The sequence below is a fragment of the Pleurodeles waltl genome, chromosome 6 (assembly GCF_031143425.1).
Source record: "Pleurodeles waltl isolate 20211129_DDA chromosome 6, aPleWal1.hap1.20221129, whole genome shotgun sequence".
Lineage (NCBI taxonomy): Eukaryota > Metazoa > Chordata > Amphibia > Caudata > Salamandridae > Pleurodeles > Pleurodeles waltl.
In genome coordinates this window covers 453,296,720-453,322,352 of record NC_090445.1, presented here as the reverse complement: position 1 = coordinate 453,322,352, position 25,633 = coordinate 453,296,720, and the positions used below count along the sequence as shown (strand labels likewise).

The 25,633-nt window shown below is 45.5% G+C and overlaps 1 protein-coding gene across 2 annotated transcripts in view; it reads right to left on the bottom strand.

Moving 5' to 3' along the window:
• Positions 1-25,633, bottom strand: part of SRGAP2 (SLIT-ROBO Rho GTPase activating protein 2) — a 488,054-nt gene that overhangs the window by 28,549 nt on the left and 433,872 nt on the right. For both annotated transcript variants that reach the window (XM_069238579.1, XM_069238580.1), the window contains one exon: positions 21,489-21,710. In XM_069238579.1, coding sequence (XP_069094680.1) covers positions 21,489-21,710 — 222 coding nt within the window. The remainder of the gene's footprint in view (positions 1-21,488; positions 21,711-25,633) is intronic.

Genomic DNA, 25,633 nt, shown 5'->3' with positions numbered 1-25,633 from the left:
GACACAAGGACAGAATCGAAACGGAGTTCGTTCCATCAGCCTGACATTGAAGTATGCCTGAGAGGGCAAAGCCTCCCCCACCTCTCCCCCCTCCAAGGGTGTAAATCGAACCCAATGATCTAAATCGGATTACTACAGAGTCGAAACGCAATCACAACTATACCGACGCAAATAGAAAAAGGTAGAATAGAGCTCAGAATTACCGAACCGAGATCCACCGGCGCGAAAAGGAAACACGTCCGAACCAGACGGCCGAAGGAAAACAATCTAACAAAGGACTCAATGCCCATGCGCAGTGTCACAGAGATGGGGAGTCATTCAATCTCATGACTCGAAAATATTTGTTGAAGAAAAATAGCTTGTAACACTCCGAGCCCAACACTACATGGCGTACTTTTGCGAAGCACGTGTATCTACAGCTACACATACCATTGGACATATCTTTATTTCTCCTTGTTGTTTCCTCCTTCTGAGTGCGCTGCATCCTGTGGCACACTCAGACAAAGGAAAAAGCCTCTAAGGATTGTTTTCGTGCAGGAAGGTGCCCTGTCCTGCACAAATACAAATCCTGTCTAACACAGGCACCCTTGCACCAAGGAGCAAGGGTACTTGTGTTGGCGCCAGGCCGCAGATTGTGCATTAGTGCAAGTAAAGGACAGCAATGCACCATGTTTTGATATGGCATATTCCTGCCCTCTTCTTTCATGCAGTGCAGCAAGTTGTTTTGCTGCGGTGTGGACCCATGAGTCGTGTTAATACGATGTTGAGGTTCCACGAAGGAACTGGTGGTGTTCTTGGTGGGATAATCCTTTTCAGACCCTCCATAAACGCTTTTATGACTGGGATTCTGCATAATGAAGTTGAATGCGTAATTTGCAGATAAGCCGAAATTGCTGTGAGATGTATTTTAATGGATGAAAAAGCTAACTTGGACTTTTGTAAGTGTAGTAGGTAGCTTACAATGTTTTTTGCAGATGCGTGTAATGGTTGGATTTGATTATTATGGCAGTAATAAACAAACCTTTTCCACTTATTTGCGAGCAATGTCTTGTGGTTGGTTTCCTCGCCTGTTTTATGACCTCCATGCATTCTTGTGTAAGGTCTAGATGTCCGAATTCTAAGATTTCAGGAGCCAAATCGCTAGATTTAGTGATGCTGGATTCGGGTGTCTGATCTGTTGTTTGTGTTGAGTTAAGAGATCTGGTCTGTTTGGCAGTTTGATATGAGGCACTACTGACAGGTCTAGTAGTGTTGTGTACCAAGGTTGTCGTGCCCAAGTTGGTGCTATCAGTATTAGTTTGAGTTTGTTTTGACTCAATTTGTTTACTAGATACGGAAGGAGTGGGAGAGGGGGAAAAGAGTATGCAAATATCCCTGACCAACTCATCCATAACGCATTGCCTTGAGAGCGAGGCTGTGGGTACCTGGGTGCGAAGTTTTGGCATTTTGCGTTTTCTTTTGTTGCGAATAGGTCTATTTGCGGTGTTCCCCATCTTTGGAAGTAAGTTTGTAGTATCTGGGGATGAATTTCCCATTCGTGGATCTGTTGGTGATCCCGAGAGAGATTGTCGGCTAACTTGTTTTGAATTCCTGGTATGAATTGCGCTATTAGGCGAATGTGGTTGTGAATCGCCCAATGCCATATTTTTTGAGCTAAGAGACACAATTGTGTCGAGTGTGTCCCTCCCCGTTTGTTCAGATAATACATTGTTGTCATGTTGTCTGTTTTGACAAGAATGTGTTTGTGGGTTATTAGTGGTTGAAATGCTTTCAATGCTATAAATACTGCTAGTAGTTCTAAGTGATTTATATGAAGTTGTTTTTGTTGAGTGTCCCATTGTCCCTGGATGCTGTGTTGGTTGAGGTGTGCTCCCCACCCTACCATGGAAGCATCTGTTGTGATCACGTATTGAGGCACTGGGTCTTGGAAAGGCCGCCCTTGGTTTAAATTTATAGTATTCCACCATTGAAGCGAGGTGTATGTTTGGCGGTCTATCAACACTAGATCTTGAAGTTGACCCTGTGCTTGTGACCATTGTGATGCTAGGCACTGTTGTAAGGGCTGCATGTGTAATCTTGCGTTTGGGACAATGGCTATGCATGAGGACATCATGCCTAGTAGTTTCATCACTAATTTTACCTGGAACCTTTGGTTTGGGTGCATGGCCTGTATTACGTTTTGGAATGCCTGTACCCTTTGTGGACTTGGAGTGGCAATCCCTTTTTTTGTGTTGATTGTTGCTCCTAAGTACTGCTGTATTTGACATGGCTGTAGGTGTGATTTTTGGTAGTTGAGTGAGAACCCTAGCTTGTGAAGGGTTTCTATAACGTTGTTTGTGTGTTGAGAACACCGTTCTTGCGTATTGGTTTTGATTAACCAATCGTCCAGATACGGCAACACATGTATTTGCTGTCATCTGATATGGGCTGCCACTACGGCAAGGCATTTTGTAAAGACTCTTGGCGCGGTTGTTATCCCGAATGGCAACACTTTGAACTGGTAATGTACCCCTTGGATTACAAACCTTAGGTATTTTCTGAGGGAAGGATGTATGGGTATATGGAAATACGCATCCTTGAGGTCTAATGTTGTCATGTAGTCTTGTTGTTTGAGCAAGGGGATTACGTCTTGAAGTGTCACCATGTGAAAGTGATCTGATGTAAAGATTTAATGTTCTGAGATCTAAGATGGGTCTTAGAGTTTTGTCTTTTTTGGGTATGAGAAAGTACAGGGAGTAAACACCCGTTCCTTTCTGATGATTGGGTACTAGTTCTATTGCATCTTTTTGCAACAACGCTTGGACCTCCAGCTGTAATAGATCCATGTGTTGTTTGGACATGGTGTGTGTTTTGGGTGGCACACATGGTGGAAATTGTAGGAATTCTATGCAATAACCATGTTGGATAATGGCTAGAACCCACGTGTCTGTTATTTCCTCCCAGTTTTGGTAAAACTCTGTTAGTCTCCCCCCCACTGGTGTCATGTGTTGGGGATTTGTGACACTGAAATCACTGTATTTTGAGTGGTCTTGGGACTTTGGAACTTTCCCCTAGTTTTAGGAAACTGTCCACCTCTGTATTGTCCCCGAAAACTTCCTCTCTGATCCTGGCTCTGGTATGTGGGTCTGGTTTGTGAGGTTGAGGGTTCTGTGGTTTGTCCTCGAAACCCCCCTCTAAATGGTGATTTCCGAAATGTGCCTCTGCCCTGTGGGGAGTAGAGCGCACCCATGGCCTTGGCCGTATCTGTGTCCTTTTTAAGTTTCTCGATAGCAGTGTCCACCTCCGGCCCAAACAACTGCTGTCTGTTAAAAAGCATATTAAGCACCGCCTGTTGAATTTCGGGCTTGAATCCTGAGTTGCGTAGCCATGCGTGTCTCCGTATGGTGACCGATGTATTTACAGTCCTTGCAGCTGTGTCTGCTGCATCCATTGCCGACCGTATCTGGTTATTAGAGATACTTTGGCCCTCTTCCACCACCTGTTGTGCACGCTTTTGGAACTCTTTGGGTAGATGATCTATGAAGTGTTGCATTTCGTCCCAATGAGCTCTATCATATCTCGATAGCAAGGCCTGTGAATTGGCAATGCGCCATTGGTTGGCTGCTTGTGCCGCAACTCTTTTCCCTGCTGCGTCGAACTTGCGACTTTCCTTGTCGGTGGTGGTGCATCTCCCGAGGTGTGTGAGTTCGCCCTTTTGCGAGCTGCCCCTACTACCACTGAGTCCGGTGTCAATTGCTGCGTGATGTACACAGGGTCTGTTGGGGGAGGTTTGTACTTTTTCTCCACCCTAGGAGTGATGGCCCTGCCTTTCAAAGGCTCTTGAAATACTTGCTTTGCGTGTTTCAACATTCCTGGTAACATAGGAAGACTCTGGTACTGACTATGTGTGGACGACAGAGTATTAAACAAAAAGTCATCTTCAATTGGTTCTGCGTGCAGGGTGACATTATGAAATGCGGCTGCTCTAGACACCACCTGTGTGTAAGCAGTACTGTCTTCAGGTGGTGATGGTCATGCTGGATAACTGTCGGGACTGTTGTCTGATACAGGCACATCATAAAGATCCCATGCATCAGGATCATCTTGGCTCATCCCTGTGTGCGTTGGAGACTGCATCATCGGTGGGGTAGCCATTGGTGATGGTTGTGGTGAGCGATGTGGTGATGGCGGCGGAGTTACTTGTTTTGTCACCTTTGCCTGTGGTTGCTTGTCTTTTTCTTGGAAAGCAAGTTTTCTTTTCATTCGGATAGGAGGGAGCGTTCTGATTTTCCCTGTCTCCTTTTGAATGTGGAGCCTTCTCTGTGTGTAATCTGGCTCCCCTGCTTCTAGCTCCTGTCCGAATCTGTGTCCTTGCATTTGTGTGGACAGGCCTTGTTCCTCAGTGTAGGAACTTGGTTTTGGCTCCGAAGCCGGATGTTTCGGTATCGAAACCTTTTCAACCGTCTTTTTCGGCTCCGAAGACACTTTTTTGACTTTCGGTGTTCCGATATCTCGGTGCCGACTTATTTCGGTGCCGGTATCTCGATGTCGAGATTGCTCTGACCCGGTGTCGAGTCTGTTCTGTGCCGGTATCTCGACCGGAGTCGGATGACTTCGACACATGTAAGCCCTGTTTCGGTGCCGATGGACGGTCACCTAATTTTCGGGTTAAGCCATGGCCTGTCGGCGGTGGCGTCCCCTGGGCTTTAATGTATTTTCCGTGAGTCTTGGCCAGGGGTGTTTTACTCACGGTTTTCGGTGTCTGTTCGGTTTCGGCCTCGTCCGAGTCAGCAATGGAGAAGGTTTCTTCTTCCTCCAAGTTTTGGTGTCCTGACGGCGCCGACGCCATTTGAAGTCTTCTTGCTCTCCGGTCCCTTAGCGTTTTCCTCGACCGAAACGCTTGACAGGCCTCGCAGGTATTCTCTTTGTGTTTGGGAGATAAACACAAATTACAGACCAAATGCTGATCTGTGTAAGGATACTTGTTGTGGCATTCAGGGCAGAAGCGGAATGGGGTCCGTTCCATTAGCCTTGAAGACACACGTGGTCGGGCCGACCAGGCCCCGCCGGGGAATCGAAACCCCAAAGGGCCACCGGAGCTCTTCAAAATTCGGTGTCGATCTGCATTAACTAACCCGATACCGAACGCAAACAATACCGTCGAATTTTCCGAGATTTAACTACTTTCCGAACCGAAACACAGAGTGAAGAGGAACACGTCCGAACCCGATGGCGGAAAGAAAACAATCTAAGATGGAGTTGACGCCCATGCGCTATGGAGCCGAAAGGGGAGGAGTCCCTCGATCTCGTGACTCGAAAAGACTTCTTCGAAGAAAAAGAACTTGTAACACTCCGAGCCCAACACTAGATGGCGGGATGTGCACAGCATGTGTATCTGCAGCTACACAGGCCATCGAACATATACATATACATATATATATATATATATATAAATATATATATATATATATATATATATATATATATATACACATATATATATATATATATATATATAAAAAAAAGACATAAGACAGCCACGGAGGAGTAACAAGAGAAATAAGAAAATAAACTAGAAGGGTCACCCAAACATACCAAGAGTGTTCAAATAGTCAACAGTGTAATGAGGGTGTTACGTTGGCCTGAATCATGGCCATAACTGCAATACGGAGAGATTAATGAAACATATACAATAAACATGTAAACCCAATAAAAACCTTTATCAGAAATACACTTTTGTCATTAGACCATAATGCTCAAAACAGCCCCTAGAGGGCATCGCAACAAAAATACCATCTCAAAAAACATGGTCATGTAACCTTACAGTCAGTCCCTAGAGGGCATAACCACAGGAAAACAAAATGGCAGAAAGTAATGCAGTGTAACCATATGTGTAGCCCCTACAGGGTGTAGTGCCTCACACATTTTGAGGCCTACTACCAGGCCTACTGGAATATTATTACAAACAATGACCTTAAAACACAAACTACTCCCAGTCTTAAAACAAAAGTTCCAGCCATGAGAGAACTTTAAAAGATACTGAATGGTGGGAGCGGTTATTATTTTGCCCCTCACGCCCCCTACCTAGTGTGGGGACCCAGAGATGACCTAGACAGAAAGAGCATGTCATGCTGAACATTTTGATGATGGTCCCATTGTCCTAGAACCACAACACGGTGAGTTAAGGGCATAAATACTTTGTCAAAGGAATTCCCCACCGAGCATTATGTGGCGAGTTTGAGTACTGCAAATACTGTAGCATCTTGACTGTAATGCTCTAAACAGAGCGTAGAGGGCATAGTGCATTACACATTTTCAGGCTTACTAGAATATTATTACAAACAAGGCTCTCACAACACAAACTATTCCCAGCTGTAAAACAAAAGTTACAGCCATGAGAGAGCTTAAAAAGGCACTGAATGGTGGGAGTGGTTATTATTTTGGGGTCCCAGAGATGACCTAGACGGAAAAAGTGGGTAGTGCCGAACGGTTTTCTGGTGGTCCGAGGATGACCAGGCTGAGTTATGGGCAAAAATTTTTGTAAAAGGAATGCCCTGCAAAGCATTACGGGGCGAGTTTCCGGATTGCAGTGAACATTGTAGAATCAGCTTTCCCGCTGTGCCAGGAGAGCCACGTTGAGGATTTCTGTTTTTTTTTTCTATGAAACAGATGCAGTTTGTATATTTTCCAACTGCTAAACCTGGAAAGAATTTAGGAATGGGGTTGCAAATTTAAATGACTCTGATTCTGTAACAATGTGACGTAACTGGTACTTATGGAAAGCACTCTAATACTTCAGATCAAGTTCACGCTTCAAACTGCCATAGCCGCCATGGAGCACAACGGGGAGAGAAAATACTATTTTTTTTTAATTTTTCCAATTCGGTAACAGGGTGACGTCACTGATACTCATGCAAAGCGCTGCAATACCTCTGATCTAGTTTGCGCTATATGAAACTTCAAAGCACCCTGGTTGCCATGTGGCGCAAAGTGGCGAGGCAAAAGAAAAAAGTAGTTCATACACACAAAAGTATATGGACGATCGTGCAATAATCCATGTAACAGGGTCAGTCTGCAAGGCATAACAAAGCAGCCTCAACGCGGGACAAACGTAAAGCATTTATATAGGAAATCAAGGGAAGTTTGAAAGGAAGGCCCTGGAATGAATGAAAGTGATGGCCGTCAGATGGTTAAAGCCCACAACATGTCGAGAAGAGCAGTGCTTGGGCTGCTATGCTCGACCTAAAAATAACTGACAGTTAAACTACTCAGTAGGAAATGCACTATTTTATGTTCTGAAACCTTTATTGGTTAATGCAATCACTACAGATGCCTACGTGTGCAACCAGAGGCCCATAGAATTTAATCCTGTTTGGTGCAGCAGGGAAAAGTGACATGCATTTTTAGAGCAACGAGATCTCTGAAAGCACTTTGAATGTGAAAGTTATCATTTTAAAAGTGCATTACACACAGTATAATATAGTCTGCCACAAAATGTGCATATAAATATAGGTCGTGATAAAAAGTTTCTAAAGTATATATTTCAGTAATAATATACATATTATGCCTAGTGTAAACCTTTTTTATGTAACTGTCCATTAAAAGCATGCACTCCACAGCTGAGCTTATAGAACCCTTACAGTACTTCTCAAAAAAGAAAATATCTTTGTAATAAGACCCTTCAAGTGATTTAATTGATTAAGACCTATTGTGGCTCCAGAGCACCTTTTATGACTGCAGGCTTAACCAAATGCACACATTTGCATTTCTTTCTGGAAAGCAGGCACCCTGCAAAGAAAGCTTGTTTGTGTCTGTCGCTCCCTCTGGAACTCAGAAATGAAAATGTCACTTACCCAGTGTACATCTGTTCGTGGCATCAGTCGCAGTAGATTCGCATGTTTTGCAATAGCTCGCCATCTGGTGTTGGGCCGGAGTGTTACAAGTTGTTTTTCTTCGAAGAAGTCTTTCGAGTCACGGGACCGAGTGACTCCTCCTTTTGTCTCCATTGCGCATGGGCGTCGACTCCATCTTCGATTGTTTTTCCCCGCAGAGGGTGAGGTAGGAGTTGAATTGTAGTAATAGTGCCCATGCAATGGAGTGACTAAGTATGCACCTATTTAAGGTTGAGATGATACATATATAAATAATTGAAGGTAACTTCCAAACTGCTACAGGCTCCCGGGGAGGCGGGTGGGCACATGCGAATCTACTGCGACTGATGCCACGAACAGATGTACACTGGGTAAGTGACATTTTCAGTTCGATGGCATCTGTCGCTGTAGATACGCATGTTTTGCATAGACTAGTAAGCAGTTATCTCCCCAAAAGCGGTGGATCAGCCTGTAGGAGTGGAAGTAGTCTGAATGAAAATGTCACTTACCCAGTGTACATCTGTTCGTGGCATCAGTCGCTGAGATTCACATGGTATGCATGAGCTCGCCATCTGGTGTTGGGTCGGAGTGTTACAAGTTGTTTTTCTTCGAAGAAGTGTTTTCGAGTCACGGGACCGAGTGACTCCTCCTTCTGTGCTCATTGCGCATGGGCGTCGACTCCATCTTCGATTGTTTTCCCCGCAGAGGGTGAGGTAGGAGTTGTACTATAGTAATAGTGCCCGCGCAATGAAAAATGTAAGTATGTACCTATTAAAGGATTAAGTAATATATATACAAATGTACAAAATTGAAGGTAACTTCTGAACTGCTACAGGCTTCCGGGGAGGTGGGTGGGTCCATGTGAATCTCAGCGACTGATGCCACGAACAGATGTACACTGGGTAAGTGACATTTTCAGTTCGATGGCATCTGTCGCTGTAGATACACATGGTATGCATAGACTAGTAAGCAGTTAGTTCCCCATAAGCGGTGGTTTAGCCTGTAGGAGTAGAAGTTGTCTGAAATAGAGTTCTTAATACAGCTTGACCTACTGTAGCTTGTTGTGCGGATAGCACATCTATACAGTAGTGTTTGGTGAATGTGTGAGGCGTAGACCAAGTGGCTGCCTTACATATTTCCTGCATTGGGATGTTTCCTAAAAAGGCCATTGAAGCACCTTTTTTCCTTGTTGAATGTGCCCTGGGAGTAATGGGCAGTTGTCTTTTTGCTTTAAGGTAGCAGATTTGGATGCATTTAACTATCCATCTGGCTATACCTTGTTTTGATATTGGGTTACCTGCATGAGGTTTTTGGAATGCAATAAATAGCTGTTTAGTTTTTCTGATGTTCTTTGTTCTGTCAATGTAGTACATTAATGCTCTTTTGACATCTAATGTATGTAGTGCTCTTTCAGCCACAGAATCTGGCTGTGGGAAAAAAACTGGTAGTTCTACCGTTTGATTTAGATGGAAAGGTGAAATAACTTTTGGTAAAAATTTTGGATTAGGTCGTAGGACGACCTTATTTTTATGTATTTGTATAAAAGGCTCTTGTGTTGTGAACGCTTGAATTTCACTTACTCTTCTTAGAGATGTAATGGCGATGAGAAAGGCAACTTTCCAGGTTAGGAATTGTATTCCGCAAGAGTGCATGGGTTCGAAAGGTGGGCCCATGAGTCTTGTTAGAACCACGTTTAGGTTCCATGAAGGAACAGGTGGTGTTCTTGGTGGTATAATTCTTTTAAGCCCTTCTATGAATGCTTTGATAACTGGTATCCTATACAAGGAAGTTGAATAGGTAGTTTGCAGGTATGCAGATATTGCTGCAAGGTGTATTTTAATAGAAGAGAAGGCTAGCTTTGCTTTTTGTAAATGGAGCAAGTAATTTACTATATGTTTTGGAGTTGCGTCTAGTGGTTGTATCTGATTATGATGGCAGTACCAAACAAATCTTTTCCACTTACTTGCGTAGCAGTGTCTAGTGGATGGCCTTCTGGCCTGCTTTATGACTTCCATACACTCTTGGCTAAGTTGTAAGTGTCCGAATTCTAGGATTTCAGGAGCCAGATTGCTAGATTCAGCGATGCTGGGTCCGGGTGTCTGATCTGTTGGTTGTGTTGCGTTAACAGATCTGGTTTGTTGGGCAGTTTGATGTGTGGTACTACAGACAGATCTAGCAGTGTTGTGTACCAGGGTTGTCTTGCCCACGTTGGTGCTATTAAAATGAGTTTGAGTTTGTTTTGACTCAATTTGTTTACTAGGTAAGGAAGGAGAGGGAGAGGAGGAAAAGCGTAAGCAAATATTCCTGACCAGTTCATCCATAGGGCATTGCCTTGGGATTGCTTGTGTGGGTATCTGGACGCGAAGTTTTGGCATTTTGCGTTCTCTTTTGTTGCAAATAAGTCTATTTGTGGTGTTCCCCAGAGTGTGAAGTAGGTGTTCAGAATCTGTGGGTGGATTTCCCATTCGTGGACTTGCTGGTGATCTCGAGAGAGATTGTCTGCCAGCTGATTCTGGATCCCCGGAATAAACTGTGCTATTAGACCAATTTGATGGTGGATTGCCCACTTCCATATTTTTTGAGCTAACAAGCTTAACTGCGTTGAATGTGTTCCTCCTTGTTTGTTTAGATAATACATCGTTGTCATGTTGTCTGTTTTGACAAGGATGTAATTGTGGGTTATGATTGGTTGGAAAGCTTTTAGTGCTTGAAAAACTGCTAATAATTCTAGATGATTTATATGCAGTTTTGTTTGATGTATGTTCCATTGTCCTCTTATGTTGTGTTGATTGAGATGTGCTCCCCACCCTGTCATGGAAGCATCTGTTGTTATTACGTACTGTGGCACTGGGTCTTGGAAAGGCCGCCCTATGTTTAAATTTATACTGTTCCACCATAGAAGCGAGAGGTAAGTTTGGCGGTCTAGCAACACCAGATCTAGAAGGTGACCCTGTGCTTGAGACCACTGTGAGGCTAGGCACTGTTGTAAGGGCCTCATGTGCAGTCTTGCGTTTGGGACAATGGCTATGCATGAGGACATCATGCCTAGGAGCTGTAGTATTGTTCTTGCTTGTATTGTTTGGTTTGGAGACATGTGTTGAATGACCCTGTTGAAATTGTGGATCCTTTGTGGAGTTGGCGTTGCTACTCCTTTTGTCGTGTCTATTATGGCTCCTAGATATTGCTGTACTTTGCTTGGCAGAATGTTTGATTTTGCAAAGTTGACGGTGAACCCTAGTTTGTAGAGGGTTTGTATGACTTGATTTGTGTGGTTTGAGCATTGTGTGAGCGAACTGGTTTTGATTAGCCAGTCGTCTAGATACGGGAACACATGTATTTGCTGCCTTCTGATGTGTGCAGCGACTACTGCTAGGCATTTTGTGAATACTCTTGGAGCGGTTGTTAAACCAAAAGGCAATACTTTGAATTGGTAATGTATTCCTTTGAATACAAACCTTAGATATTTCCTGTGTGATTGATGTATTGGTATATGGAAATATGCGTCCTTGAGGTCTAGGGTTGTCATGTAGTCGTGTTTTTTGAGCAATGGTAACACTTCTTGTAGTGTGACCATGTGAAAGTGGTCTGATTTGATGAATGTGTTTACTACCCTGAGGTCTAGAATTGGTCTCAGTGTTTCGTCCTTTTTTGGTATCAAGAAGTACAGTGAATAAACTCCTGTGTTTATTTGTGTGCTTGGTACTAATTCTATTGCATTTTTTTGCAGTAGTGCTTGAACTTCTATCTCTAGAAGCTGTAAATGGTATTTTGATAAATTTTGTGATTTTGGTGGTATGTCTGGAGGGAATTGCATGAATTCTATGCAATAACCATGTTGGATAATTGCTAGGACCCATGTGTCTGTAGTTATTTTGTCCCATGCTTCGTAATATTGACGTATCCTCCCCCCCACTGGTGTTGTGTGGGAGGGGTGAGTGACGTGTGAGTCACTGCTTGTTGGTAGTGGTTTTGGGGCTTTGAAATCTTCCTCTATTCCTAGGGAATTGCCCCCCTCTATACTGGCCCCGAAAACCTCCCCTGTACTGTCCCTGGTAGGTGGGCGGTGCGGACTGTGAGGTGCTAGCTTGTGTGGCCTGACCCCGAAACCCTCCTCTAAAAGGTGTTTTGCGGAAGGTGTTATAAGATCCTCTGCTCTGCGGGGAGTAGAGTGCGCCCATGGCCTTGGCAGTGTCAGTGTCCTTCTTGAGCTTTTCTATGGCTGTGTCGACCTCTGGACCGAACAGAAGTTTTTCGTTTACTGGCATGTTAAGCACTGCCTGCTGAATTTCTGGCTTGAAACCAGACGTTCTGAGCCATGCGTGCCTACGGATGGTAACCGACGTATTAATGGTCCTTGCGGCCGTGTCTGCTGCATCCATGGAGGAGCGTATTTGATTGTTGGAAATGTTTTGACCCTCCTCAACAACCTGTTTTGCTCTTTTTTGCAGATCTTTTGGGAGATGTTCAATGAGATGCTGCATCTCATCCCAGTGGGCTCTGTCGTATCGCGCTAGCAGCGCTTGTGAATTTGCGATGCGCCACTGGTTTGCTGCTTGGACAGCAACCCTCTTCCCGGCTGCATCGAACTTCCTGCTCTCTTTATCTGGGGGAGGTGCATCCCCAGAAGTGTGTGAATTTGCCCGTTTTCTGGCAGCCCCTACCACCACAGAATCTGGTGGCAGCTGAGAGGTGATGAATACAGGGTCCGTAGGAGGCGCCTTATACTTTTTGTCCACCCTAGGCGTCACTGCCCTACTTTTAACTGGCTCCTTGAAAATGTCCTTTGCATGGCGTAGCATGCCTGGGAGCATCGGCAGGCTTTGGTAGGAGCTGTGGGTTGAAGAGAGGGTGTTAAATAAAAAATCATCCTCTACTTGTTCCGAGTGTAGTTCCACATTATGGAATAGTGCTGCTCTAGCCACCACTTGTGAGTAGGCTGTGCTGTCTTCCGGTGGTGATGGCCTAGTTGGGTATGTGTCTGGGCTGTTATCAGACACTGGTGCGTCGTAAAAGTCCCACGCATCCTGATCTTGGTCATCGTGGCTCATGGCGGTGTGAGCTGGCGAATGTGACGGGGTGTAAGTTGGCGAAGCCGGAGTTACAGGTGGAGGCGAGGGAGGAGGTGTTACCTTTTGTGCTGTTTGTTGCTGAGGAGTAAACTGAAGCGTTCTCTTTCGTTTGACAGGTGGAAGGGTACTGATCTTCCCAGTCCCCTGCTGAATAAAGATACGCTTTTGCGTGTGATCCACGTCAGTGGATTGCAGTTCTTGTTCAAATCTATGTTTCGTCATTTGTGAAGACATAGAATGCTCTTCAGTATAGGAGCCTGAAACGGGGTCTGATGTCGCTTTTTTCGGCTCCGAAAACACTGTTGATTGTTTTTTCGGCTCCGAGGTAACCTTCCTCTTTTTCTGTGCCGAAAATTCTTGGCCTCTATGGTCTTCGGCGCCACTGTCTCGGCGTCGATCCGTGTCGACACCGAACTCTCGGTGTCGATGCTTCTGTTTAGCACTCTCTCGGTCCCGAGGAGGCTGCGTGCCGGTGTCTCGACCGAAGTCGGACGATCTCGACACTGAATGGGCCTTTTTCGGTGCCGATCGTTGGTCACCGAGAATTTGGGTGGAGCCATGGCCGGTTGGCAGTGGCGTCCCCTGGGCCTTCTTTCCTTTTTTAAGTTCTGATCTCGACGTCTTACTCACAGTTTTTGTAGAGTCTAGCTCGTCGGAGTCTGAATCCTGGATGGAAAAGGATTCCTCCTGTTCCTCTTCTGTCTCGAACTGTCGACGCTCCTTTGGCGTGGACGCCATCTGCAGTCTTCTCGCTCGACGGTCGCGCAGAGTTTTTCGGGACCGGAACGCCCGACAGGCCTCACAGGATTCTTCGCTGTGCTCGGGTGACAGGCACAGGTTACAGACCGAGTGTAGATCCGTATAAGGATATTTGTTGTGGCATTCGGGGCAGAATCGAAACGGGGTCCGTTCCATCGGCGTTGTTCTCCACGCGGTTGGGCCGACTAGGCCCTGACGGGGTGCCGAAATCTACCCCGAAGGGCACCGAAGCGCTTCGATGTTCAACGCGTCGTCGTATGTGTCTATCTCGAACCGGATCGCAACGATACCGTCGAAAATCTTCCGTTTTCAGCTATCTTTCCGTTCCGAAACCCGGAGCGACAGGAACACGTCCGAACCCGATGGCGGAAAGAAAACAATCGAAGATGGAGTCGACGCCCATGCGCAATGAGCACAGAAGGAGGAGTCACTCGGTCCCGTGACTCGAAAACACTTCTTCGAAGAAAAACAACTTGTAACACTCCGACCCAACACCAGATGGCGAGCTCATGCATACCATGTGTATCTACAGCGACAGATGCCATCGAACATAATGTTCTTAATACGGCTTGACCTACTGTGGCTTGTTGTGCGGATAACACGTCTACACAGTAGTGCTTGGTGAATGTGTGAGGCGTAGACCATGTGGCTGCCTTACATATTTCTTGCATTGGGATGTTTCCTAGAAAGGCCATGGTAGCACCTTTCTTTCTGGTTGAGTGTGCCCTTGGTGTAATGGGCAGCTGTCGTTTAGCTTTAAGGTAGCAGATTTGGATGCATTTAACTATCCATCTGGCTATACCTTGTTTTGATATTGGGTTTCCTGCATGAGGTTTTTGAAATGCAATAAATAGTTGTTTAGTCTTTCTGATGTTTCTTGTTCTGTCAATGTAATACATTAATGCTCTTTTGACATCTAATGTATGTAGTGCCCTTTCAGCTACGGTATCTGGCTGTGGAAAGAACACTGGAAGTTCCACTGTTTGATTTAGATGGAACGGTGAAATAACCTTTGGCAAAAATTTAGGATTGGTCCTTAGGACGACCTTATTCTTGTGTAGTTGTATAAAAGGTTCCTGTATTGTAAACGCCTGAATCTCGCTTACTCTTCTTAGGGAAGTAATGGCGATGAGAAATGCCACCTTCCAGGTTAGGAACTGTATGTCGCAGGAGTGCATGGGTTCAAAAGGTGGACCCATAAGTCTAGTTAGGACAACATTTAGGTTCCATGAAGGAACAGGTGGTGTTCTTGGTGGTATAATTCTCCTAAGGCCCTCCATGAATGCTTTAATGACTGGTATCTTATATAGGGAAGTTGAATAGGTAGTCTGCAGATATGCAGATATTGCTGCAAGGTGTATTTTAATGGAAGAGAAAGCCAGGTTAGATTTTGTAAGTGAAGCAAGTAACCCACTACATGTTCTGGAGTTGTGTGTAATGGTTGTATTTGATTAATATGGCAGTAGCAAACAAACCTCTTCCATTTACTTGCATAGCAGTGCCTGGTGGATGGCCTTCTGGCTTGTTTTATGACTTCCATACATTCTTGGGTAAGTTGTAAGTGCCCGAATTCTAGGATTTCAGGAGCCAGATTGCTAGATTCAGCGATGCTGGATCTGGGTGTCTGATCTTTTGGTTGTGCTGTGTCAACAGATCTGGCCTGTTGGGCAATTTGATGCAGGGTACTACTGATAGGTCTAGCAGCGTTGTGTACCAGGGTTGCCTTGCCCAAGTTGGTGCTATCAATATGAGTTTGAGTTTGCTTTGACTGAGTTTGTTTACCAGGTAAGGAAGGAGAGGGAGAGGAGGAAAAGCGTAAGCAAATATCCCTGACCAGTTCATCCATAGGGCATTGCCTTGGGATTGTTCGTGTGGGTATCTGGATGCGAAGTTTTGGCATTTTGCGTTCTCCCTTGTCGCAAACAAGTCTATCTGAGGTGTTCCCCAGAGTTTGAAATAAGTGTTCAGAATTTGGGGGTGAATTTCCCATTCGTGGACCTGTTGGTGATCTCGAGAGAGATTGTCTGCGAGTTGATTTTGGATCCCTGGTATAAATTGTGCTATTAGGCGAATTTGGTTGTGAATTGCCCAACGCCAAATCTTTTGTGCTAGCAGGCTTAACTGCGTGGAGTGCGTCCCCCACTGCTTGTTTAGATAATACATTGTTGTCATGTTGTCTGTTTTGACGAGAATGTATTTGTGAACTATTATTGGTTGGAAAGCTTTTAGTGCTTGAAAAACTGCTAGAAGTTCTAGGTGATTTATATGCAGTTTTGTTTGATGTACGTTCCATTGTCCTTGTATGCTGTGTTGATCGAGGTGTGCTCCCCACCCTGTCATGGAAGCATCTGTTGTTATTACGTATTGTGGCACTGGGTCTTGGAAAGGCCGCCCTTTGTTTAAATTTATGTTGTTCCACCATAGAAGCGAGAGGTAAGTTTGGCGGTCTATTAACACCAGATCTAGAAGGTGACCCTGTGCTTGTGACCATTGTGATGCTAGGCACTGTTGTAAGGGCCTCATGTGCAGTCTTGCGTTTGGGACAATGGCTATGCATGAAGACATCATGCCTAGGAGTTGTAGTACCATCTTTGCGTGTATCCTTTGTGTTGGATACATGCGTTGTATGATGGTGTTGAAATTTCGAATTCTTTGTGGACTTGGAGTGGCTACTCCTTTTGATGTGTCTATTATGGCTCCCAGGTATTGTTGTACCTTGCGCGGCAGAATTTTGGATTTTGTGAAATTGACGGTGAACCCTAGTTTGAAGAGGGTATGATATGATTTGTGTGATTTGAGCACTGTATTAACGAATGGGCCTTGATTAGCCAGTCGTCTAGATATGGGAACACATGTATTTGCTGCCTTCTTATGTGTGCAGCGACTACCCCTAGGCATTTGGTAAAGACTCTTGGTGCGGTTGTTAATCCGAAAGGCAGTACCTTGAATTGGTAATGTATTCCTTTGAATACAAACCTTAGGTATTTCCTGTGCGATGGGTGTATTGGTATATGGAAATAAGCATCCTTGAGGTCTAAAGTTGCCATGTAGTCGTGTAGTTTTAGCAATGGCAATACTTCTTGTAGTGTGACCATGTGAAAGTGGTCTGATTTGATGAAAGTGTTCACTACTCTGAGGTCTAGGATTGGTCTCAGCGTTTTGTCCTTCTTTGGTATCAGAAAGTACAGTGAGTAAACTCCTGTGTTTATTTGTGTGTTTGGCACTAATTCGATTGCATTCTTTTGCAATAGTGCCTGCACTTCTATCTCCAGGAGATTGGAATGGTGTGTTGTCAAATTTTGTGCTTTTGGTGGTATGTTTGGAGGGAATTGTAGAAATTCTATGCAATAACCATGTTGGATAATTGCTAGAACCCAAGTGTCTGTAGTGATTTCCTCCCATGCTTTGTAATAATGACTTATTCTTCCCCCCACTGGTGTTGTGTGGAGGGGGTGAGTGACATGTGAGTCACTGTTTAGTAGTAGGGGTTTTGGGGCTCTGAAATCTTCCTCTATTTCTAGGGAATTGCCCTCCTCTATATTGTCCCCGAAAACCTCCTCTATACTGTCCCTGGTAACTGGACGGTGTTGCTTGTGAGGTGCTGGCTTGTGTGCTCTGACCCCGAAACCCCCCTCGAAAGGGCGTTTTACGGAATGTGCTGTAATTCCCTCTGCTCTGCGGGGAGTAGAGTGCGCCCATGGCTTTGGCAGTGTCCGTATCTTTTTTGAGTTTCTCAATCGCTGTGTCCACTTCTGGACCGAACAGTTCTTTTTCATTAAAAGGCATATTGAGAACTGCTTGTTGAATCTCTGGTTTAAATCCAGACGTTCGGAGCCATGCATGCCTTCTGATAGTTACAGATGTATTAATTGTCCGTGCAGCTGTATCTGCAGCGTCCATGGAGGAGCGGATCTGGTTGTTGGAAATGGTCTGTCCCTCCTCAACCACTTGTTTTGCCCTATTTTGTAAGTCCTTGGGCAGATGTTCAATGAGATGTTGCATCTCGTCCCAGTGGGCTCTGTCATAGCGCGCAAGTAGTGCCTGGGAGTTCGCGATGCGCCACTGGTTTGCAGCTTGTGCTGCGACTCTTTTACCAGCTGCATCGAACTTGCGGCTTTCTTTATCTGGGGGTGGTGCATCTCCAGATGTGTGAGAGTTGGCCCTTTTCCTAGCTGCTCCTACAACGACAGAGTCTGGTGGCAGCTGTGTAGTGATGAAAACCGGGTCTGTAGGAGGCGCCTTATACTTTTTTTCCACCCTTGGTGTGATTGCCCTACTTTTGACCGGCTCCTTAAAGATTTCTTTTGCGTGCCGGAGCATACCAGGGAGCATAGGCAGGCTTTGGTATGAGCTGTGGGTGGAGGAGAGTGTGTTGAATAAAAAATCATCCTCGACCTGTTCTGAGTGGAGGCTTACGTTGTGAAATTGTGCTGCTCTAGCCACCACTTGAGAATACGCGGTGCTGTCTTCTGGTGGAGATGGCTTCGTAGGGTATGCCTCCGGACTGTTATCTGACACTGGGGCGTCGTATAGGTCCCATGCGTCTTGATCTTGGTCACCCTGGCTTATGGTGGTGTGAGCTGGGGAGTGTGATGGAGTTCGTGCTGGTGAGACGTTAATCACGGGCGGAGGAGAGGGTGGTGGGGTAACTCTTTTCACCACTTTTGGTTGTGGTGTCTGTTCAGTCTGGAACTCCAACCTTCTCTTTCTCCTAATGGGGGGAAGGGTGCTTATTTTTCCTGTCCCCTGCTGTATGAAGATACGCTTTTGCGTATGGTCCACATCAGTTGCTTGTAGCTCTTCCTCAAACCTATGCTTTTGCATTTGGGAGGTTAGCGAGTGCTCTTCTGTATAAGAGCCTGAAGCTGGGTCGCTTGCAGTTTGTTTCGGCATCGAAACCCTGTCTGCGTGTTTTTTCGGCTCCGAGGTGACTTTTTTCTTTTTCGGGGCCGAAACCTCTCGGCGTCGATCTTCTTCGGTGCCGCTGTCTCGGCGTCGAGCCGTGTCCACACCGGCATCTCGGTGTCAAGGCTTGTCTCCAGCACTTTCTCGGTCCCGAGAAGGCTGCGTGCCGGTGTCTCGACCGGAGTCGGATGACCTCGGCACTGTTTGGGCCTTTTTCGGTGCCGACGGTCGATCACCGAATTTATGGGTGGAGCCATGGCCGGATGGCAGTGGCGTCCCCTGGGCCTTGTAAATGTTTCTCTGTGTGGTTTTCGACGTCTTACTCACGGTTTGTGTATCGTCGAATCCTTCGGAGTCCGATTCTTGGATCGAGAAGGTACCTTCCTCTTCCTGCTCCTCGAACTCTCGGTGGGCTGTCGGCGCGGACGCCATCTGAAGTCTTCTGGCTCGACGGTCTCGGAGTGTCTTTCGGGACCGGAACGCACGACAGGCCTCACAGGTGTCTTCACTGTGCTCAGGTGACAGGCACAGGTTACAGACCAAGTGTTGGTCTGTATAGGGGTATTTATTGTGGCATTTGGGGCAGAAACGGAACGGGGTCCGTTCCATCGGCGTTCTTCAGCACGCGGTCGGGCCGACCAGGCCCCGACGGGGGATCGAAAAACTACCCCGAAGGGCACCGGAGCTCTTCGATCTTGGATGCGGTGTGGAATCTAAGTACGCCGATCCCGAACGCAACAATACCGACGAAAATCTTCCGAAATTAGCTAATTTTCCGTTCCGAAACTCGGAGCGACAGGAACACGTCCGAACCCGATGGCGGAAAAAAAACAATCGAAGATGGAGTCGACGCCCATGCGCAATGGAGACAAAAGGAGGAGTCACTCGGTCCCGTGACTCGAAAGACTTCTTCGAAGAAAAACAACTTGTAACACTCCGGCCCAACACCAGATGGCGAGCTATTGCAAAACATGCGTATCTACAGCGACAGATGCCATCGAACAGGAGACTTCTCCTCCCTTCCACTTCAGCTGGGGAATAGTCATTTATTTTGTCCTTTAGCTGAAAGGCCAAAACTACTGACAAATGCCGTCCGTTAAATCTTTTCACACGGACAACAGGCATTATGGTGAAATTACCGGCAGTCCGTGAAAATTACGGGTAAGTGGTCACTCTACCAATGGTCACAGAATGAGAGCACACATCAACTTAGAAAGACAGAGACACTGAGGAAATAAAGTGCAATTTTTAAACCCACCATCACACCTGATAATTACATTGCTTTCTGAGAACAGCTACTAACCAGTCCAGCTTTGGAACATATCAAAATGTGCCCCCCCTCAGCTTTCAGTCGACTCCCTGAAAACCGGGACATGGGCCAAATTTGCTGAAATCTACAGAGACAGCTGCTGAAAAATGGGGACTTTCCGGGCAAATCCGTAATGCCTGGACACCCAATGCAGCTGGCAACCAGGGCAGGCCCATCACTGACCCACCTCCCTCCTCAGTGAGGAGTGCTTGAAAGGTCGATTGCTGTAGTAGAGAATTGCCGCCCGGCTCCAGGAGAAGTTGTGCTGGGCACCACCATTCTGGAGACAACAAAGTCCCCAACAACTTAGGACAGTGGTTTAGACAGAAGAGAGGCTGGACATCATCACAATGAACACAGAATGTGTAGCCACATGCGTGTATGGAAAGGGCCCAAAAAACTTTTACTAAATTAACCAATGGTTCAAGGATTCAATGGCTCAAGAATATAAGCATTTGAATTATGAAGCAGGGGAGGACAACATTATGCGGCAGGGTTGAGTAAGTATGCAGCAAGAAAAGGCGAATCATGCTGCGTAATTTAGCACATTTTAGGGTAGAAATACGTCATTATTTTGTCATATTTGCACTTGTTAGCACTATCTGGGTATTGGTTGCACCTCATTTGTTGGTCTAACACTCAAATATAGCGATAAGCTACAGAAAGGTGACCAGTCAAGCTTCGGCAAGGGTCTTCCTCCTAGTGGCAACACATGCTGCTGCGCTTTTAGTAACTTTTGAACAGTTTGAGCTGGAAACATTTTTTTTTTGTTAAAATCTGCAGATTATGCATCAGATAGTGGATTATGTGGCAAATGTGGCAAAGCTATGATGATGCAAAAAACGACGAGGCCGCACATTCGCATAATTCCAGTGGCCCTGTATAATGTAAGCAAGATGTCTACAGCAACTGGATAACTCACGGTTATTAATACAAGCAACTCCAAATATCTTCCTTCAAAAAGCAGTGTGGGGATACCTTTTATACACAAGCACTGAGAGGAAGAGGCTCAAAGTCAAGAGCCTGTTGAAAGGCACAGGCACAGAGGTCACAAAAATCCAGATGAGAAGAACTAGGATTTCTTTACCCCATATAAGGAGCAGAGCGGATTAGGTGAGATGCCTTCTTCTGCACAGGTAAGCCTAAACAAAGCTTGAAACTCAACTGATAACCTTATTTGTAGTGGAATGTCTTTAGCCCATGGGAAAAGAGTAAAACCGTGCCATCAATACAGCATATACAGTGCCGCTCCATTGTTGAAGGCGGAGGTAGAAGTGCTGTGCCTGTTAGTAAGTCTCCTGGTGTATAGAGCACACTTGCATTCCACAGAAGAGACCACATATCAAATTCGAACTCCTGATTTGTTTAATTTGCTCACACAGTAGTGACTGGGACCCCTTCAGCTGTTCCGAGACAGACTTTATGCCCCCTAGGTTTACATGTTCTATTAGCGTCACACACTAGTGTACACAGAGTCCTTTAGATTCCTGGCCCACGGCAGGCCTTTCACATCTATGAACCTTGGCCTCTGTTAAGTACTTCCTGCCAAAGAGGAGGATGTTACACAGATAAGGAATCCAAGACCAAGTCACGTACCAGTCATCCGTGCTCACGCCCCTGGTGTATGTTGGCCCCTCTAGCTCCCGGATCCCCGGAAAGACGTTCTCATGCTGAATAATGATGGTCTTGATGAGCTCGTTGACGTGGGCCTGGCTGGAAACCTGATCTTGCTCCTCAGGGACAGACATGAGGGTAGGTCCGAAACAGATTGCCAGGTTGTAGGGGTCCATCATGTTTTCCTCACTGTACTGAGATAAACTGCAGAAGGAAAAGGAAGGATAAAGGAGAAAAAAAATCACTTAGCACAATCTTGTGTCATCAATTTCTTTAAAAAAGAGTGAGAGCTTGACAAAGAGATTAAAATGTGTAACATCTATTTTGTAGTTTTTCTCAAGTACCCTGTGCTGCTTCCAACTAATTTCTAGGAACTTTTGAGGTACAAAGTAGGCAATGCATGAGAAAGAACAGGAATAGTAAAACACAAATCAAATCATTACAATGCTAGCTTTCAGTCCTACAGCTTTCAGTCCTATCAGTGTTATGGAGGGCAACAATCGTCCAGCACCGCAAGAGGTTCTCCAAGGGTATGAATGATAAACCTGTGAATGAACTACTATTATGGAAAAATTGTCAGAGTGCAGAAGACTAAACACCACCAACGCTACTTACTTGCTAGCCTATACATAGGTGGTATAGGCAGGTCTTGGTAGCGTTGACCTGTCAACAACCGGTTGACAATGCTGCCCTCAAGAGAGATGATCCAATGTATACTGAGCTACATACAGGTGGGTTGGCTGCATTCTAAACCAAACAGGATAAGAACAGTAACACTCAAAAGAATGATTAAACTGTTGTTGGTGTCAAAATAAAAGTGAACACTTGTGATGAGAAATCACTGTGGTTTCATTTAATGACAATCTATGTTCAGATGCAACAGCAGCGGAAAAGCCCGATCCGGTTACTTGGAGACCATAAAATTGGCCATATCTAAGGGAAGAGACAGGAACATCCCCAGCATTACAGGGGACGATTACCCCTGCTCTGAGTGTCCCAACTGCAAGTGAAGCTGGAGTCCCGACTTTATCTTGGCCTCTGCACACAAAATTGACATTGAGAACCAAAGGCTGGGTGAAAAAAGTGTACCCTTGGCTGGGCACAAGACCCGTCTTCAATGGCCGTCTACAGTTAGAGGTGGTGACATCATACCATGTTTTTAGCGATCAGTAGCTGAACGGGCTTTTTAACCTGTTCAGGGATATAAGCATAATGCCTACAAGACCCCCCTCAAGTAAAGTTCCACTCACATCATGGCCAGACCCCTGCGCTGTCATTCCTGGGTGAATGTTACATGAATGTACATCTATGCTTGCAGGACTTCATACTGTTAGCAAGTGTGTATGTATAATGTTACCCGTGGGTTCTATTTTGGATTGCTCCTGGTCTGACATGGCGCAAAATGGAGGTTGTCAAAGAGCCCCTAGACAGTGGAAGTGTACTGTCTGCATTCCTGAGAAAGGGGTTCTAAGTCTAGATACAGAGGTGTAGAGGGATGGAGACAGGACTGCCTTTGGAAATTATATGTTAACCTTTGAGTAAAGGATTGCTGATTAGTCCTTCCTGAGCACTGCCATTTGGTTAGTGGCAGAGGAATATGGATGAGGAGACAGGTGCTAGTGAAAGATGTTTCTTGGGAGATCCTGGGTACTTTTTTTCCTTTGAGTGTCCCAAGCCGGAAAGCTGATGAGAAGCAGGTGAACAGCTTCACACCTACTGTGGTCAACTTATGTGTACTTCTGCTTGGAGCATGGATTGTAACAGACTGCTGTGAGAAGCAATTACCTTGCACCAAGAACCTGTCCGTGATGCAGAGGAAAAATTAACTATGAAAAGAAACCCAGGCCAGACTGATTTACAAATCCAGAAAGTGAATCAATATTTCATCTGAAAAGAGTGTACCGAAGTTGGCACCAAGCCTCCCACTTTGTTACACGTCAAAGTGCTTCTATGCCTGAGAATAGCTGCTATGTTTCAGGTTTCTGTAAGCTTTGATGGAAGACTTTGTGGGTCTGTCAGCAATACTGGGAGCCAACTGCCTGCTGAGTGGTGAAGGAGAGAGCTTGCCTCACAGGAGTCCGCCTGCGTTGGAGAACTCAGCTGCAGAGCAGAGTATGAGGAAGAGCCCACTGGAAGAAGAGAAAACAATGGAGAGGTCCACGACGTGCCCAGAATTCACCATGTCTTTCTGGCCAGCAGCAGTGTCAAGTCAGAATGAGGAGAGGTTGTGTCTGACATGCCAGTCTGATCTGAAAAGTAGATACTACCTAATTCAGAGACCACCACAGAGAAAGACTCAGATGTCCTTTGATGGCTACCTTAAGATACATTTCAGGGTTTGAACGAACGCCCGGGACTGAAGGAAGATGTTCCTTCTACCACAACCACTGGCGCAGACTGCTGGAGGAGTCTTGGTGGAGCCACTGCCGTGCCAACCATCTGAGCACAGAGAAGGAGGCAGGATTTCTGGAAAGAGCCCCTGTGAGCGTGATAGCCTGCCTCATCTTGTCCACCAGCACATCCACTTTTGTAAATCCCGAGTGTGTACCACATCATGTAATTTCATACCCTGAGATGGCAAAGTGGCCAAGTACAACGTTTCCACACTTCAGAGTCAGAGTACCGGGTCCCAGGACACCAGTGGCAAATTACCTAAACCATCATGGTTAGGGCCCCGTAGCCCATCTGCCCTGTGGCCCCGTGAATATTGTCTGACAGCAAGGGCTTATTTAGAGTTTGGCAGACAGGTGCTTTGTCACAAATCTGACAGATATCATGTCCCTCTTATTACAAGTGCATTATATCATAAGGCTTGTGATGGTGAATCAGTCTGCCAAACCCTAAATCAGGCTCTAAGACTAAAGATGAACTCAAAGAGGTCTGTCTTTAAAGCAGACCAAAATCTTGTGAAATCATCCTCAAGTCATAGTCACTCTGAATGGGTCTAACAGTACTAGTCAAAAGAGAGCAGATACTAGCAACTGGACTGGGAAGTAACCACTTGTAATGGCCCCCTGATATTGCAAGTAGGTTTAGGTAAAGCTGAATGTTGTCTTTATATATGTGAAAAACGGCAGAAGACTTCAGTGATGTGGTTCATTGTGGTAAAGAAGGATCAGTGATGGAGCCAAGACTTTGTGATCATCTCAAGAGATATTGGCAGTTCTGGCGAGGAATGGTCACAGTTGTTCAGGAAGAACTTTTAGTAATGTTAAGGGTGTCCTTCATAATCAAGTGGCTTTTGGCACCCAATGAAGTAAAGTTCAATGTATTCAAAGCACACTAGATGCCTAGAAATCTAACAGCTTGTGTGGTTCCCATATCGGGTGAGCTAATATCTTTGCTCCTCTTTTGGCATTCAGCTCCAAAAAAAGAACACGTCACTTACCTTCTGTAACGCCTTATCCGGCAGAGACTATCCAGCCACAGATTCCTTACCTTAGCATATTCCCCAGGCATCAGACTGGATCCGTTATCTTTTGATGAGCAGTACCCCTGTGCGCTTGTAGGTGGCGTCGTTCCGCTTCACACAGTATGGTCCACATCAGAAAAGCCCCTTAGCAGTGAATTTATAGGTGCCACACCAGTGCGCTGTTGTCAGTTTCTATTTGCAACTTTCCAACTGAGAAACGTGAATTCATGTTGCAGCAATCCTTGGCACTGTGATCACCCTCCAAACACCGAAGGCAAATCAAATGCAAGTCCGTCATCTACATCTGGCGGTGACAGGCGCTGCATGGTTAGAACCCTGCCTTTTTGGTGGACATCCCCACACGACAGGACAAAATATAAAAAAATATTTGACAAAAGGTCGAAAAGGGCAGTCGAAAAGTGACTGGAGCAGCTCTCTCCTCTGGTGTGGGAAGAAAAGAACGGGTGTCAGCGTGCAAGGGTGGCACCTATATAGGCATGGCACATGTAATTTCTGGCTTGGATTATGCCATATTCAAGGCTCTTCCTGCCAATAACGCTGCAAATTCCCCCCTTCTACTGGTTTGTAATTAGATGTAAACTGCCAAATGTGATGATGTTAGGTTACAACAGAGAACAAGAATATTCAGTAAGGGGGATAGTGCTAGAATGGGAATAGATGATGCTGTACAATTCTGAAATATGATTTGTTTGAC